This window comes from Puma concolor, chromosome C1 (assembly GCF_028749965.1).
Source record: "Puma concolor isolate L17-30 chromosome C1, mPumCon1.1.hap2, whole genome shotgun sequence".
Lineage (NCBI taxonomy): Eukaryota > Metazoa > Chordata > Mammalia > Carnivora > Felidae > Puma > Puma concolor.
In genome coordinates this window covers 189542220-189558023 of record NC_141674.1, presented here as the reverse complement: position 1 = coordinate 189558023, position 15804 = coordinate 189542220, and the positions used below count along the sequence as shown (strand labels likewise).

General features: G+C 36.3%; 1 protein-coding gene across 2 annotated transcripts in view; it reads left to right on the top strand.

Moving 5' to 3' along the window:
- The window catches only part of SUMO1 (small ubiquitin like modifier 1), a 30030-nt gene extending 15449 nt beyond the window's left edge, over window positions 1–14581 (top strand). The window contains exons 3-5 of one of the 2 annotated variants that reach the window (XM_025932613.2): window positions 3507–3584; window positions 6372–6443; window positions 13735–14581. In XM_025932613.2, the coding sequence (XP_025788398.1) occupies window positions 3507–3584; window positions 6372–6443; window positions 13735–13803 (219 nt within the window). In that variant the 3' untranslated portion in view covers window positions 13804–14581. The remainder of the gene's footprint in view (window positions 1–3506; window positions 3585–6371; window positions 6444–13734) is intronic. The other variant, XM_086719299.1, reaches the window with a different exon arrangement.
- Window positions 14582–15804: the final 1223 nt, after the last annotated feature.

Below are 15804 nucleotides of genomic sequence, written 5' to 3'. Positions count from 1 at the left end.
TAATTAAGGTTAGTTGAAAATTGTTGGAGGAATGAATCTTCATATAGTAGTTCCCCCTTATCTGCGGCAGTATTTTCCAAGACCTTCAGTGAATGCTTGAAACCGTGGATAGTACTGAACCCTATTTGTACTATGTTTTTTCCTGTACATCCACACCTCTGGTAAAGTTTAATTTGTAAATTAGGCTCAGTAAGAGATTAGCAACAGTAATAATAAAATAGAACAATTATAACTGTATATTGTAATAAGTCATGTGAATGTGATCTCTCTCTCAAAATATCTTACTGTACTATACTCACCCTTGTGATGATATGAGATGATAAAATGCCTACCTGATGAGATGAAGTGAGGTAAGTGATGCAGGCTTTGTGATGTAGCATTAGGCTACTACTGACCTATGTTTATATTCTTTGTTCATATCCTTTCCCCATTTTCTGTGATTATCTTAACTGATAATTTTTATGAATTTTTTTTAAAGTTAATCTGTTTTGAGAGAGATAGAGCGGGAGTGCACAAGTGGGGAAGGGGCAGAGTGAGGGAGAGACAAAATCCCAAGCAGGCTCAGTCTGGCAGTGCAGAGCCTGATGTGAGTTCATGATCTGAGCTGAGATCAACAGTTGGATGCTTAACTGACTGAGCCACCCACGTGTCCCTTACTTAAAATTTTTTTAATTAATATTTAATTCGTGTACCATAAAAATCACCATTTATTTTATTATTTTTTAAGATTTTATTTTTTTAGGTAATCTCCACCTGATGTGGGGCTTGAACCTACAACCTCAAGATCAAGAGTTGTATGCTCTACCAACTGAGCCAGCTGAGCATACCAATACTCACCATTTTTATGTGTATGATTTAGTGGCCTTTATATATTCCACAAGGATATGCTGTGCACCATTACCACTATTTAGTTCCAGAACATTTTCATCATCCCCAAAAGACATACTCTACTCATTAGCACTATTCCCTATCCTCTCCCCTGCCAGCCTCTAGCAACCACTGATCTATTTTTTGTTTTTATGGATTTGCCCGTTTTGGACATTTCATATAAATGGAATCACATGATATGTGGCCTTTTGTGACTAGTTTCTTTCATTTAATATATTTTCAAAGTTCATCCAAGTTGCAGTATGAATCAGTGTTTTATTCCTTTTTATTGCTGAATAATATTTCTTTGTATGAATATACCAGTTTGTTATCCATTCATTTGTTAAAGGACATTTGGGCTCTTTTGTTTCCTCATTTTGGTTATTCTGAATAATTTTGCTCTGAACATCCATGTATAAGTTTTTGTGTGGAGGGATGTGTTTGATTCTCTTGGGTATGTATCTAGGTGTGGAATTACTGGGTCTAATATTCAAGACTTTATTTAACTTTTTGAGGAATTGCCAAACTGTCTTCAGCAGTGGCTTTACCATTTTACATTCCCAGCAACAGCATTGTGTGAAGGTCTACTTTCTCCATATTCTGGTCAATGCTTGCTCTTATCTTTTTTTAATTATAGTCATCCAGGTGTGTGTGAAGTGGTGTGGCACTATGTATGTATGTATGTATGTAGGTAGGTAGGTAGGTAATCTCAATACCCAACATGGGGTTCGAACTCACGACCCCGAGAACAAGAGTTGCATGCTCTTCTGACAGCCAGGCGCCCCTCATTGTGTTTTTGTTTTGTATTTCCCTGATGGCTAATGATGTTCAGCATCTTTTCATGTTCTTATTGGCCATTTGTACATCCTCTTTGAAGAAATGTCTATTCAGATCTTTTTTCCATTTTTAGAAAAATTTTTAAAATTTTTTATTCTTGAGAGAGAGAGAGACAGAGCATGAGCGAGGGAGGGGCAGAGTGAGAGAGGGACACAGAATCTGAAGCAGGTTCCAGGCTCTGAGCTGTCAGCCCAGAGCCCACCGTGGGACTCAAACTCACAGACTGTGAGATCATGACCTGAACCGAAGTCAGATGCTTATCAGACTGAGCCACCCAAGCGCCCCAACAGTTTTTAATTTTGATTAATTGAATTTATTTTTTCTTTTCTTGCTGTGATTTTGGAGTTGTATCTAAGAAACTGTTGCCTAATCCAGGGTCACAGAGATTTATACCTGTAGATTTTTCTAAAATTTTTATGGTTTTAGTTCTTAACATTAAGTTTTGATGGTTTTGAGTACTTTTTGTGTTAGTTTGAGGTAGATTCTAACTTTTTTTTTTTTTGCATGTGGCTATCCATTTGTCCCAAACTACTGTTTGAAAAGTTGATCCTTTTCCCATAGAGTTGGTTGGCATCCTTGCAAAAAATCATTTGACTATAGATATATGTGGCTTTATTTTTGGGCTGTCAGTTTATTCTAACATTGATCTATATGTTCTATGCCATGAATTACATTTTTAAGAATTATTGATTTATGGGAATGCAAACTGGTGGAGCCACTCTGAAAAACAGTATGGAGGTTCCTCAAAAAATTAAAAATAGAACTACTCTACGACCCTGCAATTGCACTAGTAGGTATTTATCCAAGGGATACAGGTTTGCTGTTTTGAAGGGGCACCTGCACCCCAATGTTCATAGCAGTGCTATCGACAATAGCCTAAGTATGGCAAGAGCCCAAATGCCCATCGAGGATGACTGGATAAAGATGTGGCATACATATACAATGGAGTATTACTCTGCAATCAAAAAGAATGAAATCTTGCCATTTGCAACTACATGGGTGGAACTGGAGGGTATTATGCTAAGTGAAATCCATGACCCTGAGATCATGACCTGAGCCTAAATGAAGAATCAGATGCTCAACAACTGAGCCACCTAAGCACCCCCCAGTATTGGTTTTTTTTTTTTTTTTTTTGGATGGTTGCCTGATGGTTTGTTTGGCAGTCTGGGTAGAAGAAAAGAACCTGGCGCCATAAATTACTTTGACTCAGGTTCTTATTCATGTTACTTATGTGAGAGAAACCAGACTCTGGGGTGACTTTGTGGCAGAAATGAATTTCTTGTCTGTTATTTTATGGTATATGCTTCTCTTATAGGTTTGACCACCTTCAACAGTGCTTCAGTTGTTGGGGGGGTACTTTTTGTTTTGAGTTTCTTTTGGGTGTTTGTGATAGTTTAACTTCTCTTTATTTTGAAAATAGAATAGACATGTAACTATGAAGGAATACATTCTTTGATATACATGTTTTTATTTATACTGCTAATTTTAACATCCAGGACAGACTGTAAATTTCTTTTGAAATGGACATTAAGTAACTTTGAGGATGCTTAGAGTATTCTAATAAACTCTGTTAGGAATGTTAAAAAGAATATGTGTGTGTGTATATATATGTATATATGTATATATGTGTGTGTGTGTATATATGTGTATATATATATTCATGTATTTTAAAAAGAGTATTTTGGTGGGAAAGTGACAGGGTTTATGTTTCTATTTGTACTATATGTGTACTTAAATAATTTTTTTCAAGCAAAGCAAATAGTTTACACAAAGGGATAATTATTTTTCTTTCATCTCCTTAGGATAGCAGTGAGATTCACTTCAAAGTGAAAATGACAACACATCTCAAGAAACTCAAAGAATCATACTGTCAAAGACAGGTTTGTATGTAATGATATAAGATACAATGTTTTACATGTCATTAATTTTTCTTGTAAGAAAGGTTGTTAAAAGAAAAATGATCTTTTATTATTTTCACCATTAGCAGCCGAAGGAGAAAACTATACCTTGTTTAATTGCCTTTTTCCCCATTGTGGCCCATTTCAGAATTTAAATTCATAAGGTTTGTGGAACTGTTTTGAAAAGTGATTCAGAGTTGTAAAAATAGCTATATGAATATTTCTATTTTAATGGCTTACCAGTGTATGTAAGAGTAAAGTCAAGTAATTTTTGGTGATCACTATGAAATTTCCTTGTTTTTAACCAAGGTAGCCATATGTTAAATGTAAGTACTAGTATTATTAGTTTATTATCTTTATATATAGTACTACAGGTTACTGCTAATTACATTATGTATTTTCAACATGAAGGAATTTTCTCTCCTGTAAAAAAATTAGGGGCACCTGGGTGGCTCAGTTGGTTAAGCGTCCAACATCCGCTTAGGTCATGATCTCATGGTTCGTGAGTTTGAGCCCTGCGTCGGGCTCTGTGCTCACAACTCAGAGCTTGGAACCTGCTTTAGATTCTGTGTCTCCTCTCTCTTCCCCTGCTCATGCTCTATCTCAAAAAATAAATAAACTTTAAAAAATGTTTTTAAATCACAAAGAAGGCTTATTAATTTATTAATATAAATTCTCAGACCCTGGCCTTCATGAGCTCAATTATTAAATCAATAATTCTTTAACCTGCCTGGATTCAAATTCAGGCTCTACTACTGTCTGACTGTGGGATCTTAGACAAGTTATGTGCCTTGTTTCTCCCTCAGTAGAATGGGAACATCATAGTAGTACCTACCTCATGAAGATAACCTACATAAAGCTGTTAACATGATGCTTAAAAATGCTCAATGAATGTTAATCATTATTATCAATAAAATAGAAAATGTAATTGTAATTAGTATTTATAGGAGACAACCAAGATTTTAATAATTATATTACATGATTTTTTTTTTTTTTAATTTTTTTTTTTCTTCAACCTTTATTTATTTTTGGGACAGAGAGAGACAGAGCATGAACGGGGGAGGGTCAGAGAGAGAGGGAGACACAGAATCGGAAACAGGCTCCAGGCTCTGAGCCATCAGCCCAGAGCCTGACGCGGGGCTCGAACTCACAGACCGCGAGATCGTGACCTGGCTGAAGTCGGACGCTTAACCGACTGTGCCACCCAGGCGCCCCTATATTACATGATATTAACTTAGGTATTATATAGGTTTTATGTTTAGAAACTTTGCTTTTTATAGTTCAAATTTGTAACCAACATAAAACTCATTTTGCCAGAAGAAAAGAGATCACTTAGGTGTTAGGGTGAATAAAACAAATATTTCTTTGTTTTTGATGTTAGTGGTTAAACTCACTAAAATTTGATTAATTGGCGCTCAGCTAGTTCACATTTTAATAATATTGCTGGGAGCTAAAATGGAGATGTTCACAGGGGAAAGAACATATGTTAAGTGCACTATGCTTCGTCCTTAAAGACATTGCCTTTTAATCCTCACAACAGCTAGTCTTTTCACCCCATCTATAGATGATGGAGTTGGTTACTGAGGAAGAACAATGCAAAGTAAAGAGGTAAATCACAGTGCTAAAGTGAAAGCTAAACTTTGATCCAAGATTGAAGATGGTGGGTTTGGGGGTTTAACTTTCCTATTTATGCTTCAGAGTATACTTTACAGTCTTCAGAAAAGTTTTTATGCTTCGTTCAAAGAGGCTTGATAATTTTTTCTTGTATTTACTGATATACAAGGAACAGGAAACTTAATTTTTCTGAAGTATGTAACATGCAATAGAGATTGAAAAGTATATAAAGTAATTTTTGAGTCATTTTTCAATTTTGATGTTATAGACTGGTTTCTTTTTGACTTCAGCACAAGATAAAGTTTTTTAAAAGATTCTGTAATTAAAACAAAGAATATTTTGCCCTTGTCAGGTATGTTTATTATTTTGTATAAGCCTAGAAAGAATTTAAAATCAAATGAAGGATAAGTTTGCAGGGTCTCATATATTTATGTATATACTGCTTGGAAGATAGTTTTAATTTTTCTACTTTTAGACTAAAGAAATGATTCTTGATTTATACTTACTAGTGAAGCAGTTTTTCTTTAAATGAGTCATTTCTTTGCTTTTAGCTCTTTTTGTTGAATAGTTGATAGTTATAGTGCTGTCTGTGTCATCACAGGTTTACTGTAGCTTACTTGGCTAGCTACTGTGCTTTACCATATATATGTGATTTAATCTGCTTAAAACTAATTTTGATTGTATAGGTGGAAACTAGTGAGAGTGCTTATCCAATTTCTGATTTTATCTTTTATGTTAGCATACAGGTTTTAGAGCAAACTATAGAATAGTGGTTAAGAGCACAGGTTTAAGAACAGATGGGCCTTAAATTGGTATCTGGCTTGTATGACCTTACCATGCCTTAGATTCCCTACCTATAAAGTGAATATAAGGTGATGATACCTACCTTCCAGGACTGTTGTGATGAACATGATTATGTATGTGAAATACTTGGTATAGGGAGGGCCCAGCAAATAGGTGGTACTCAATAAATGGTAATTATGATAGGATAGATATGCTTTATGTTCAGTGTATTCTGTTGAAGCTCTCATGTTTGCTTTTTGTGCATCAAAGTTCCTACTATCTCTTTTAAGATTTGTGTGTGTGTGTGTGTATATATATATATATATATATGGTTTTGTTTTTGTTTTTGTTTTTTTGTTTTTACCTTTTTAGGGAGTTCCAATGAATTCACTCAGGTTTCTCTTTGAAGGTCAGAGAATTGCTGATAATCACACTCCAAAAGAAGTGAGTAGTATAATTTCTTCTTTGGGTGAAAAAAATGTTAAATTCTTTCCTTTTTTTTTTTAAGCAGGCTCCACACCCAGTGTGGAGCCGTGTGAGTCTTGAACTCAAAACCCTGAGATCAAGACCTGAGCTGAGATGAAGAGTCAGATGCTCAATTGACTGAGTCACCCAGGTCTTCCCCCAAAATGTTAAATTCTGCATTGAATCATTGGTTCACTGGTATTAAACTATCCTTTCTTGAATATTTTCTGATTTAAGTGGTATATGATTTGTCAGAGAGAAAGATAGTCTTTTGGGTTGAACTTCGCATATATTGGCTTAAAAATTGCCAATAAAAAGAGAGGTGGAGGGGCTCCTGGGTGGCTTAGTCAATACAGCATGCAAGGTTCGAGCTTTACATTGGGTATAAAGATTACTTAAAAACAAAATCTTAAAAAAAAAAAAAAAAAAAAAAAAGAGGTGAGGGGTGCCTGGGTGGCCCAGTCAGCTAAAAGCGTCCAACTCTTGATCAGCTCAGGTCATGATCTAATGGTTTGTGAGTTGGAGCCTCACATCAAACTCTGCACTGACAGTGTGGAACCTGCTTGGGAGTCTGTCTCCTCACCACCACCCCCACCCCCCCACCCCATGCTTGCATGCTCTCTCTCTCAAAATAGATAAATTAAAAAAAAAAATGTTTAGAAAAAAAAGAGGTGGCAAGTGGGAATTGAGTACTGAAATCATAAGGCATGTACATTGTTTTGAAGAGGAATAGGTGTTCCTCAAATTTGGTAGATTTCTGGTAACACTTTCATGGTGCTGGTGACCTTAATGGTTCAAGTTTGATCTTTGATCTTTGGCCCATTTTGAGAACTTAATACAAAAGCTTAGTGTATATTAATATATTTGGCTCTGTCATCTTGATTTATGTTTTTAATGCTTCTGTGTATTCGTTTGTTTCATTGTATGGTCTCTTTTCTTTTTTATATACCGCCCTTCCCTTAGAAGCATCTGAAAGTAATAAAGTATGAGAGAGATTGTGAATGTGCACATCCATTTATTTATTTATTTATTTTTTTAATTTAATTTAATTTTTTATTTTTTTAAATTTACATCCAAATTAGTATATAGTGCAACAGTGATTTCAGGAGTAGATTCCTTAATGCCCCTTACCCATTTAGCCCATCCCCCCTCCCACGAACCCCTCTAGTAACCCTCAGTTTGTTCTCCATATTTATGAGTTTCTTATGTTTTGTCCCCCTCCCTGTTTTTATATTATTTTTATTTCCCTTCCCTTATGTTCATCTGTTTTGTCTGCTAAAGTCCTATGAGTGAAGTCATATGATTTTTGTCTTTCTCTAATTTCACTTAGCATAATACCCTCCAGTTCCATCCACGTAGTTGCAAATGGCAAGATTTCATTCTTTTTGATGGCTGAGTAATACTCCATTGTATATGTATACCACATCTTCTTTGTCCATTCATCCATCAATGGCCATTTGGGCTCTCTCCATACTTTGGCTATTGTTGATAGTGCTGCTATAAACATGGGGGTGCATGTGTCCCTTCGAAACACCACACCTGTATCCCGTGGATAAATGCCTAGTAGTGCAATTGCTGGGTCGTAGGGTAGTTCTATTTTTAGTTTTTTGAGGAACCTCCATACTGTTTTCCAGAGTGGCTACACCAGCTTTCATTCCCAACGTCTATTTATATTTATACAGATTTCCCCCTCCAAATACAAAATAACATTTCTGATATTTCTGATAGTGGGAACAATATATGGTTATTACTAATTTTTTTTTAATTTTTTTTATTTTAGAGTGTGAGTGGAGTAGAGGGAGGGGGAGAGAGAGGAGAAGAGAGGGAGAGAGAGTCTCAAGTAGGTTCCATGCTCATCACGGAGCTTGACATGGGGCTTGATCCTATGGCCCTGAGATAATGACCTGAGCTGAAATCAAGAGTTTGACGCTGAACTGACTGAGCCACCTAGATGCCCCTATTAATTTTTTATTTTCAAAATATTTCAAACTTGGAGTTGTTATAAGACTAGTATAATATTCTCCCGTATAACCTTCTCATTAGATTCATCAATTATTAATACTGTGATGCATTTGCTTGATCAGTTTCTCTATATTACATATTATCATTGATGGATTATTTGAGATTAATTTTGTAGATATCATGACCCTTTACTCCTGAATATTTTAGTGTTACCTCCTAAGAGCCACAGTTAAATGATCAAATATGGGAGATTTGACATTGATACAATACTGTTATCAAGTATGCAATCAGAATAGTCAGATTTTGCCATTTATCCCAGTGAGGTCCTTTATAGCCTTTTTAAAAAAACTTGACCTAGGATCCCTTATTAGGGGATTAGTATATTGTAACTAGTTATTACCCTCTTTTTCATCAGCTGGACATTTTTTATTTTATCTATTAATTTTTTTTAATGTTTATTTTCGAGAGACAGTGAGAGTGTGAGTGGGGGAGGGGCAGAGAGAGAGAGAGAGGGAAACACAGAATCTGGAGCATGCTCCAGGCTCTGAGCTGTCAGCACAACCTGAGAAGGGGCTCAAACTCACAAACTGTGAGATCCTGACCTGAGCCGAAGTCGGATGCTTAACCGACTGAGCCACCCAGATGCCCCTCAGACAGACATTTTTTAGAGTTCAGGCCATGTTTTAGAATGTCCTTCAATTTTGGTTTGTCTGATGTTTCTTCATGATTAGATGCAGTTTTGCATTTTTGGTAGGAGCAGCACAGAGTGAAGCTATTATGTACTTCTGAGTGTATCAATCACATCAGGAGGTAGGTGATGTCCATTTGTCCTGTTACGGTAACATTAACTTTGGTCAACTTTAGTTAAGGTGGTAACTGCCAGATTTGTTCATTGTAAAGTTATCACTTTCCTTCTTATCTTATTTTTTGTATTTTTTAAATTTAAGTTTTTCTTGAGAGAGTATGAGCAGGGAAGAGGGGAAGAGGGAGAAAGAATCTTAAGCAGGCCCCACGCTAAGTGCAGAGCCCAGTGTGGGGCTCAATCCCACAACCCTGGGATCATGACTTGAGCCGAAATCAAGAGTCAGACACCCAACCAACTGAGCCACATAGGCACCCCTACCATTTTCCTTTTTAATTAGTAAGTAAGGGGCGCCTGGGTGGCACAGTTGGTTAAGCGTCCGACTTGAACCAGGTCACGATCTCACGGTCCATGAGTTCGAGCCCTACGTCGGGCTCTGGGCTGATGGCTCAGAGCCTGGAGCCTGTTTCCGATTCTGTGTCTCCCTCTCTCTCTGCCCCTCGCCCGTTCATGCTCTGTCTCTCTCTGTCCCAAAAATAAATAAACGTTAAAAAAAAAAAAATAGTAAGTAATTTGTGGGGAGATATTGAAACTCTGAGAATATTCTTTAGATAGTGGCCAGTGTGGGCCCCTTCAAGTTGGTGTCTGTATTCTTTTTGACATGTCTCCATCTTTTTTCAAGTTATTATTTTGAAATGATTTTCATCTTACAGAGAACTTGCAAGAATAGTACTAAAAATTATACTCGCTTCCACCTAGATTGGCTTATTTTTAACATTTTCTACCTTCACTTAATTATTTCTCTCACCCATGTATATGTGTGTGTATTTATTACCAGAACCATGTGGGAGTTAGGTTGCATACACCATGGTCATTTACTACTTAATATTTTAGTGTGTAGTTCTCAAGAACAAGTATACTCCTTTACATAACCACAGTACTCTTAATCAAATTCAGGACACTTACCACTGTTAGAATACTTTACAACCTAATTTTGTCATTGGTCCCAATTATGTCTTCTATAACAAATTTTCTTCTCTATCACAGGATCCAGTTCAGTATCAAGATATTTTATTTAGGTGTCTCTTGAATCATCTTTAATTTGGAACAGTTCCTCAATCTTTCTTTGTCTTTCATGACGTTTACATTGTTAAAAAGATACAAACCAGTTATTTTCTAGAAAGTCCCTCAATTTGGACTGGTTTCCTTATGAGTAAGATTTAAGTTATGTATTTTGGGCTGGAATACTATGTAAATGGTGATATGTCTTTCTTAGGGTATAGCATTTGGAATACATGAAGTCCCTTATTGATAATGTTTATTTTTATCACTCAGTTTAACTGTTTTGTTTTTTTCTTTACAATGTAGTTGTTACTTTTCCTGTTGTAATTTGTGGGGACGTACTTTGAAACTACATGAATATCCTTTGTCATCAAACTTTTTCCTGGTTTAATATCTACCTACTTTATTGAGTACCTTCTTTCTTCTTTTTTTTTTTTTTAATTTTTTTTTTCAACGTTTATTTATTTTTGGGACAGAGAGAGACAGAGCATGAACGGGCGAGGGGCAGAGAGAGAGGGAGACACAGAATCGGAAACAGGCTCCAGGCTCCGAGCCATCAGCCCAGAGCCTGACATGGGGCTCGAACTCACGGACCGCGAGATCGTGACCTGGCTGAAGTCGGACGCTTAACCGACTGCGCCACCCAGGCGCCCCTTCTTTTTTTTTTTTTTTAAGATTTTCTTTTTAAAGTAATTTCTGCACCTAATGTGGGGCTTGAATTCACAATCCTGCGATTGAGTCTCATGCTCCACCGACTGAACCAGCCAGGTGCCCCTTGAGTACTTTCTTAATGTCTGGCACAATAAGATATAAAATACTCATCTTGTATTTTCCCTGTCCTAGTTTGACATAATCTCTTCAACACAGTAGATATTTACTACATTTTAGTGACTCATTCCTCGCTATTATTATGAGATTATCTTTTCAGAAGCATAATGGGGCAGAGTGAGACAATAGGTATTTAGGGACTAATCCCCTAACTTCTTGAAGCTGATTGCTTCCTATTTTCCATAGATGAAGGATATTTGCTACCTTCCTGACTTAAAGGCATCTTGTAATGTTTGGCATTTTATTCCTTGCTGTTATTTATCGGGCTATATGTGCAATTAAAATTTAGTTTGGGGCACTTGACTGGCTCAGTCAGTGGAGCATGCAACTCTTGATCTTGGGGTTGTGGTTCGAGCCCCACTTTGGGTGTGGACATTACTTTAAAAAATCTTTAAATAATAAATAAAATTGTTTTAATAGCATCTTTTTTTTTTTTTTTTAATGTTTATTTATTTTTGAGAGAGAGACAGTGAACAGGGGACGGGTAGAGAGAGAGGGAGACACAGAATCCGAAGCAGGCTACAGGCTCTGAGCTGTCAGCACAGAGCCTGATGCAGGGCTTGAACCCATAAACTGCAAGATCATGACCTGAGCTGAAGTCGGAGGCTTACCCAGCTGAACCACCCAGGCGCCCCAGCATCTTTTTTTTTTTTTTTTATTTTTTTTTAACGTTTATTTATTTTTGAGACAGAGACAGAGCATGAACGGGGGAGGGTCAGAGAGAGGGAGACACAGAATCTGAAACAGGCTCCAGGCTCAGAGCTGTCAGCACAGAGCCCGACGCGGGGCTCGAACTCACGGACCGCGAGATCATGACCTGAGCTGAAGTCGGCCGCTTAACCGACTGAGCCACCCAGGCGCCCCCGCCCCAGCATCTTTAATAATTATTTTAACATTCATAAATAGACCACAACCAAGATATCCATAACACTAGAGCCAGCCTGAATCACTTAAAAAGTCCTAAATCCATGTCTAGTTTTTTTTTAAGTTTATTTTGAGAGAGAAAGAGAGTGGGGGAGGGGCAGAGAGAATCACAAGCATGTTTTGCTCTCAGCACAGAGCCCTGTGCAGGGCTCGAATGGAGGAACTGTGAGATCATGACCTGAGCCGAAATCAAGTTGGACACTCAACCGACTGAACCATTCAGGTGCCCCCATGTCTGTTTTATTTTTAGATTTCTTAGAGTATCTTTTCATATTTTGTAATTCTGCACCAAAAATGTCACCTATAACTTTTCTCGCTGATCTTAGACTTTCCTTTATTTTTCATTTGCTTTTGTGATCCACTGTAGTTTAGTGGAAACAATGGCTAGTTTTTGTTTTCAGTGTGCCTGTTACAGTGCTTCTGAACCCTGATGGCACAACAGAATCAACAGATTCATGGTCCTTTACCCTCACTGAGGGTCATACTTAGGTTTCTGTATGACACCATGCCCCTTTATGTACTCTTTTTTAAAATAAAGAATAATCATAGTTAAAAGTAATAAAACAAAATACCAAAGTATATAAAGTGGGAAGTAATTACCACTCTGAATATCTCTACATTCCCATTTCTCAGAGGCAACCATGTTAATGTCTTTATGAAAAAATTCCAGAATATTTCAGTGCTTATAAACACATTAAAAACAAACAACCAACCACACAATAATTGCCTCTACTTTGCTTATTAGTGTTCTGTAAAAGGCATTTTGAAGGATTCCCCTTTTTTTTCTTTAAGAATTGAGAAGGGCAAGGCTGACAAATCTAGCGTATAAAATTGGAGTTATCAAGTAACAATAGATGTATGGATAACGTTTCTATATTGAGAGTGGTCACTGCCAAAAACTAATAGTTATATGCCAGAAGGAATTGTAGATGACAAAGCAAACTACTTAGAAATGAATCTTTAGGTAGTATTTTTCTAACTAAAACCACATATATTTCAAAGTGAGATCAAGTTTTTTTGAAATAAATGAAAGAGATTCTATAAGGTAATTACATCTAGAAGTAAAAAATGATTTTTTAGAAAATACTATCAAACTGTTGCTTAAACTGTTAAATACATGTTTCGTTAGATTTGAAGCTCTTTTTGAGGTACTTTTAAAAAACACACTTTATATGCTAAGTATATTAGGAGGTGAATTTGGCTCAGCTGGGTCAGATGAATGACTTCATAGGCAGAATCAGGAGGACAGATATACCTCTATGTTCTTTATATTAAAGGAAACCCAGATTTGGGGTGCCTGGGTGGCTCAGTTGGTTAAGCTTCTGACTTCAGCTTAGGTAATGATCTCATGGTTTGTGGGTTCAAGCTCCGCGTCAGGCTCTGTGCTGACAGCTCAGAGCCTGGAGCCTGCTTCAGATTCTGTGTCTCCCCCTCTCTCTGCCCCTCCCCCACCTTCTCTCTCTCTCTCTCTCTCTCTCTCTCTCTCTCTCTCTCTCTCAAAAATGAATAAACATTAAAACATTAAAAAAAAAATAAAGGAAACCCAGATTCTTAATCTTAGAACAGGGTAACTGTGGATCACTTAAGCATTTTTTTGCACTTTAAAACAGTAAAACAGTGGCCACATAATTGCAGCCAGTTAAAAAATAGTGCTTTTGTATTCTAACATATTTTTTTCCCCCTCTTTTACAGCTGGGAATGGAGGAAGAAGATGTGATTGAAGTTTATCAGGAACAAACAGGGGGTCATTCAACGATTTAGATATTCTTTTTATTTTTTTTCTTTACCCTCAATCCTTTTTTATTTTTAAAAATAGTTCTTTTGTAATGTGGTGTTCAAAACGGAAATGAAAACTGGCACCCCATCTCTTTAAAACATCTGGTAATTTGAATTCTAGTGCCCATTATTCATTATCACTTGTTTTCATTGTGCTGATTTTTGGTGATCAAACCTCAGCCCCCTTCATGTCACCCTCTCCTTTTTAAAAAAATTACATGTGTGCACAGAGAGGCCACCACCTTTTCCAGGACTGTGCATTTTCAGGCTTGTGATAAATAAGATCGACCAATGCGAGTGTTCATAATGACTTTCCATTTGGCCCTGAAGTTCTAGTATGTGATTGCTTCACTCCTGGACTATGACTTTCAGTGGGAGATGGAAGTTTTTCAGAGAACTGAACTGTGGAAAAATGACTTTTCCTTAACTTGAAGCTTCTTTTAAAATTTGAGGGTCTGGACCAAAAGAAGAGAAATAGCAGGCTGGAGTCGAGATGACAGAGATCGTGAGAGTAATGACTAACTCCAAAGATGGCTTCACTGAAGAGAAAGCATTTTAAGATAAAAGAAAAGTCTTGTCAGAAGATCCCAGAAAAGTTCTAATTTTCATTAGCAGTTAATAAAGTTATTCATGCAGAAGTGTATTCAACAGAACACTGCTCTTTTTGATTTTATTTGTACTTTTTGGCCTGGGATATGGGTTTTAAATGGACATTGTCTGTACCAGCTTCATTAAAATAAACAAAATATTTGTAAAAACCGTACTAATGTTCATTTTATTTTTAATTGTATAGAAAGAAAAAAGATAATGCTTAAAACATAAGGTCTTTTTTGCATAATACTGGAAATTATTGTTTGTACGTGGTACAAATAAATTTTTCAGTACTGTACAGTGATGATGATCATGACTTTGAAGCACTGAAAGTTACTGAAGTGCCTTTGAATCAAGGATTTAATTAAGGCCACACTACCTTCTTAAATACTCAGTGTTCTGTTTTTTTTAAAAACTTGATATTCTTGTATGGTGCATATATATGATCTAGTTACCCAATCATATTGAATAAATGGGCATGCCAAAAATTATTGATTTATATTGATAATTTTAAGTTTTTCCTTTAACAATTTACAAAATGTTCTCTGCTTAGTTAAAGTGTGGTATACTTTGTTTATATTTTCCTTTTATTACTTTATATCTTAAATATTTAATCTCTGTAAAACTAAAGTACCAAATTAGTTCCTATTAGAGAGTATAACCTTTTAACTCTAATGAATCACAGAATTTAGTATATGTATGCATACACAGAATTTAATTTCATGTTATCCTAGATAGAATAGTCATCTGAATACTTTAGAAGAGCAGGTGAAACCTGTCTCTAGCACATTTTATAAAAATTGTTACAGCTTATATAACCCTACTCAAGTCACCTGTTGAGAAATAGTTGGCTTGCCTTAAAATTCCTAAGTCTGACCCTAGCTGAAAAATTACTTGTGTTATATGTATATAGTCTAGGTAAAATAGAGCCTTTAGACTGTCACCTGGCATTTAAATAGTGACTAGGAATTAGGCCCATTTCTGGAAAATCCTCATTGAATTGCATATTTCTGTCAGCCCTGAGTAACAAACTTGATAAGGCTATTTGAGCTATCCAGAACGTGTAAGTATATAGTTTGGTGTCTTAATTTTGTTTGCATCTCTGAAGGTTCTCAGCATTTAGGTGGTGGAGCTTAGGTACTGGGGAAATAATCTCATTTTTAGTTTATCAGATTCTTCTAAAATGCATCGCATTCTGCTATGGTTAACTTACTGATGTGTGCTTATCTGGTGTAGTAGTGCTGATAAAATAGGACTTTCATAGCAACAGTTTAATAGAATATCAGATTTGGAAGGGATCTTGAATAACATTTAGTGTAGCTGCCCTACCTGGTGCTTGACTGCAACATCCTCAATTTGTAAAAGAAGGTAGAAAATAAAGTCAGTAATGGGAAT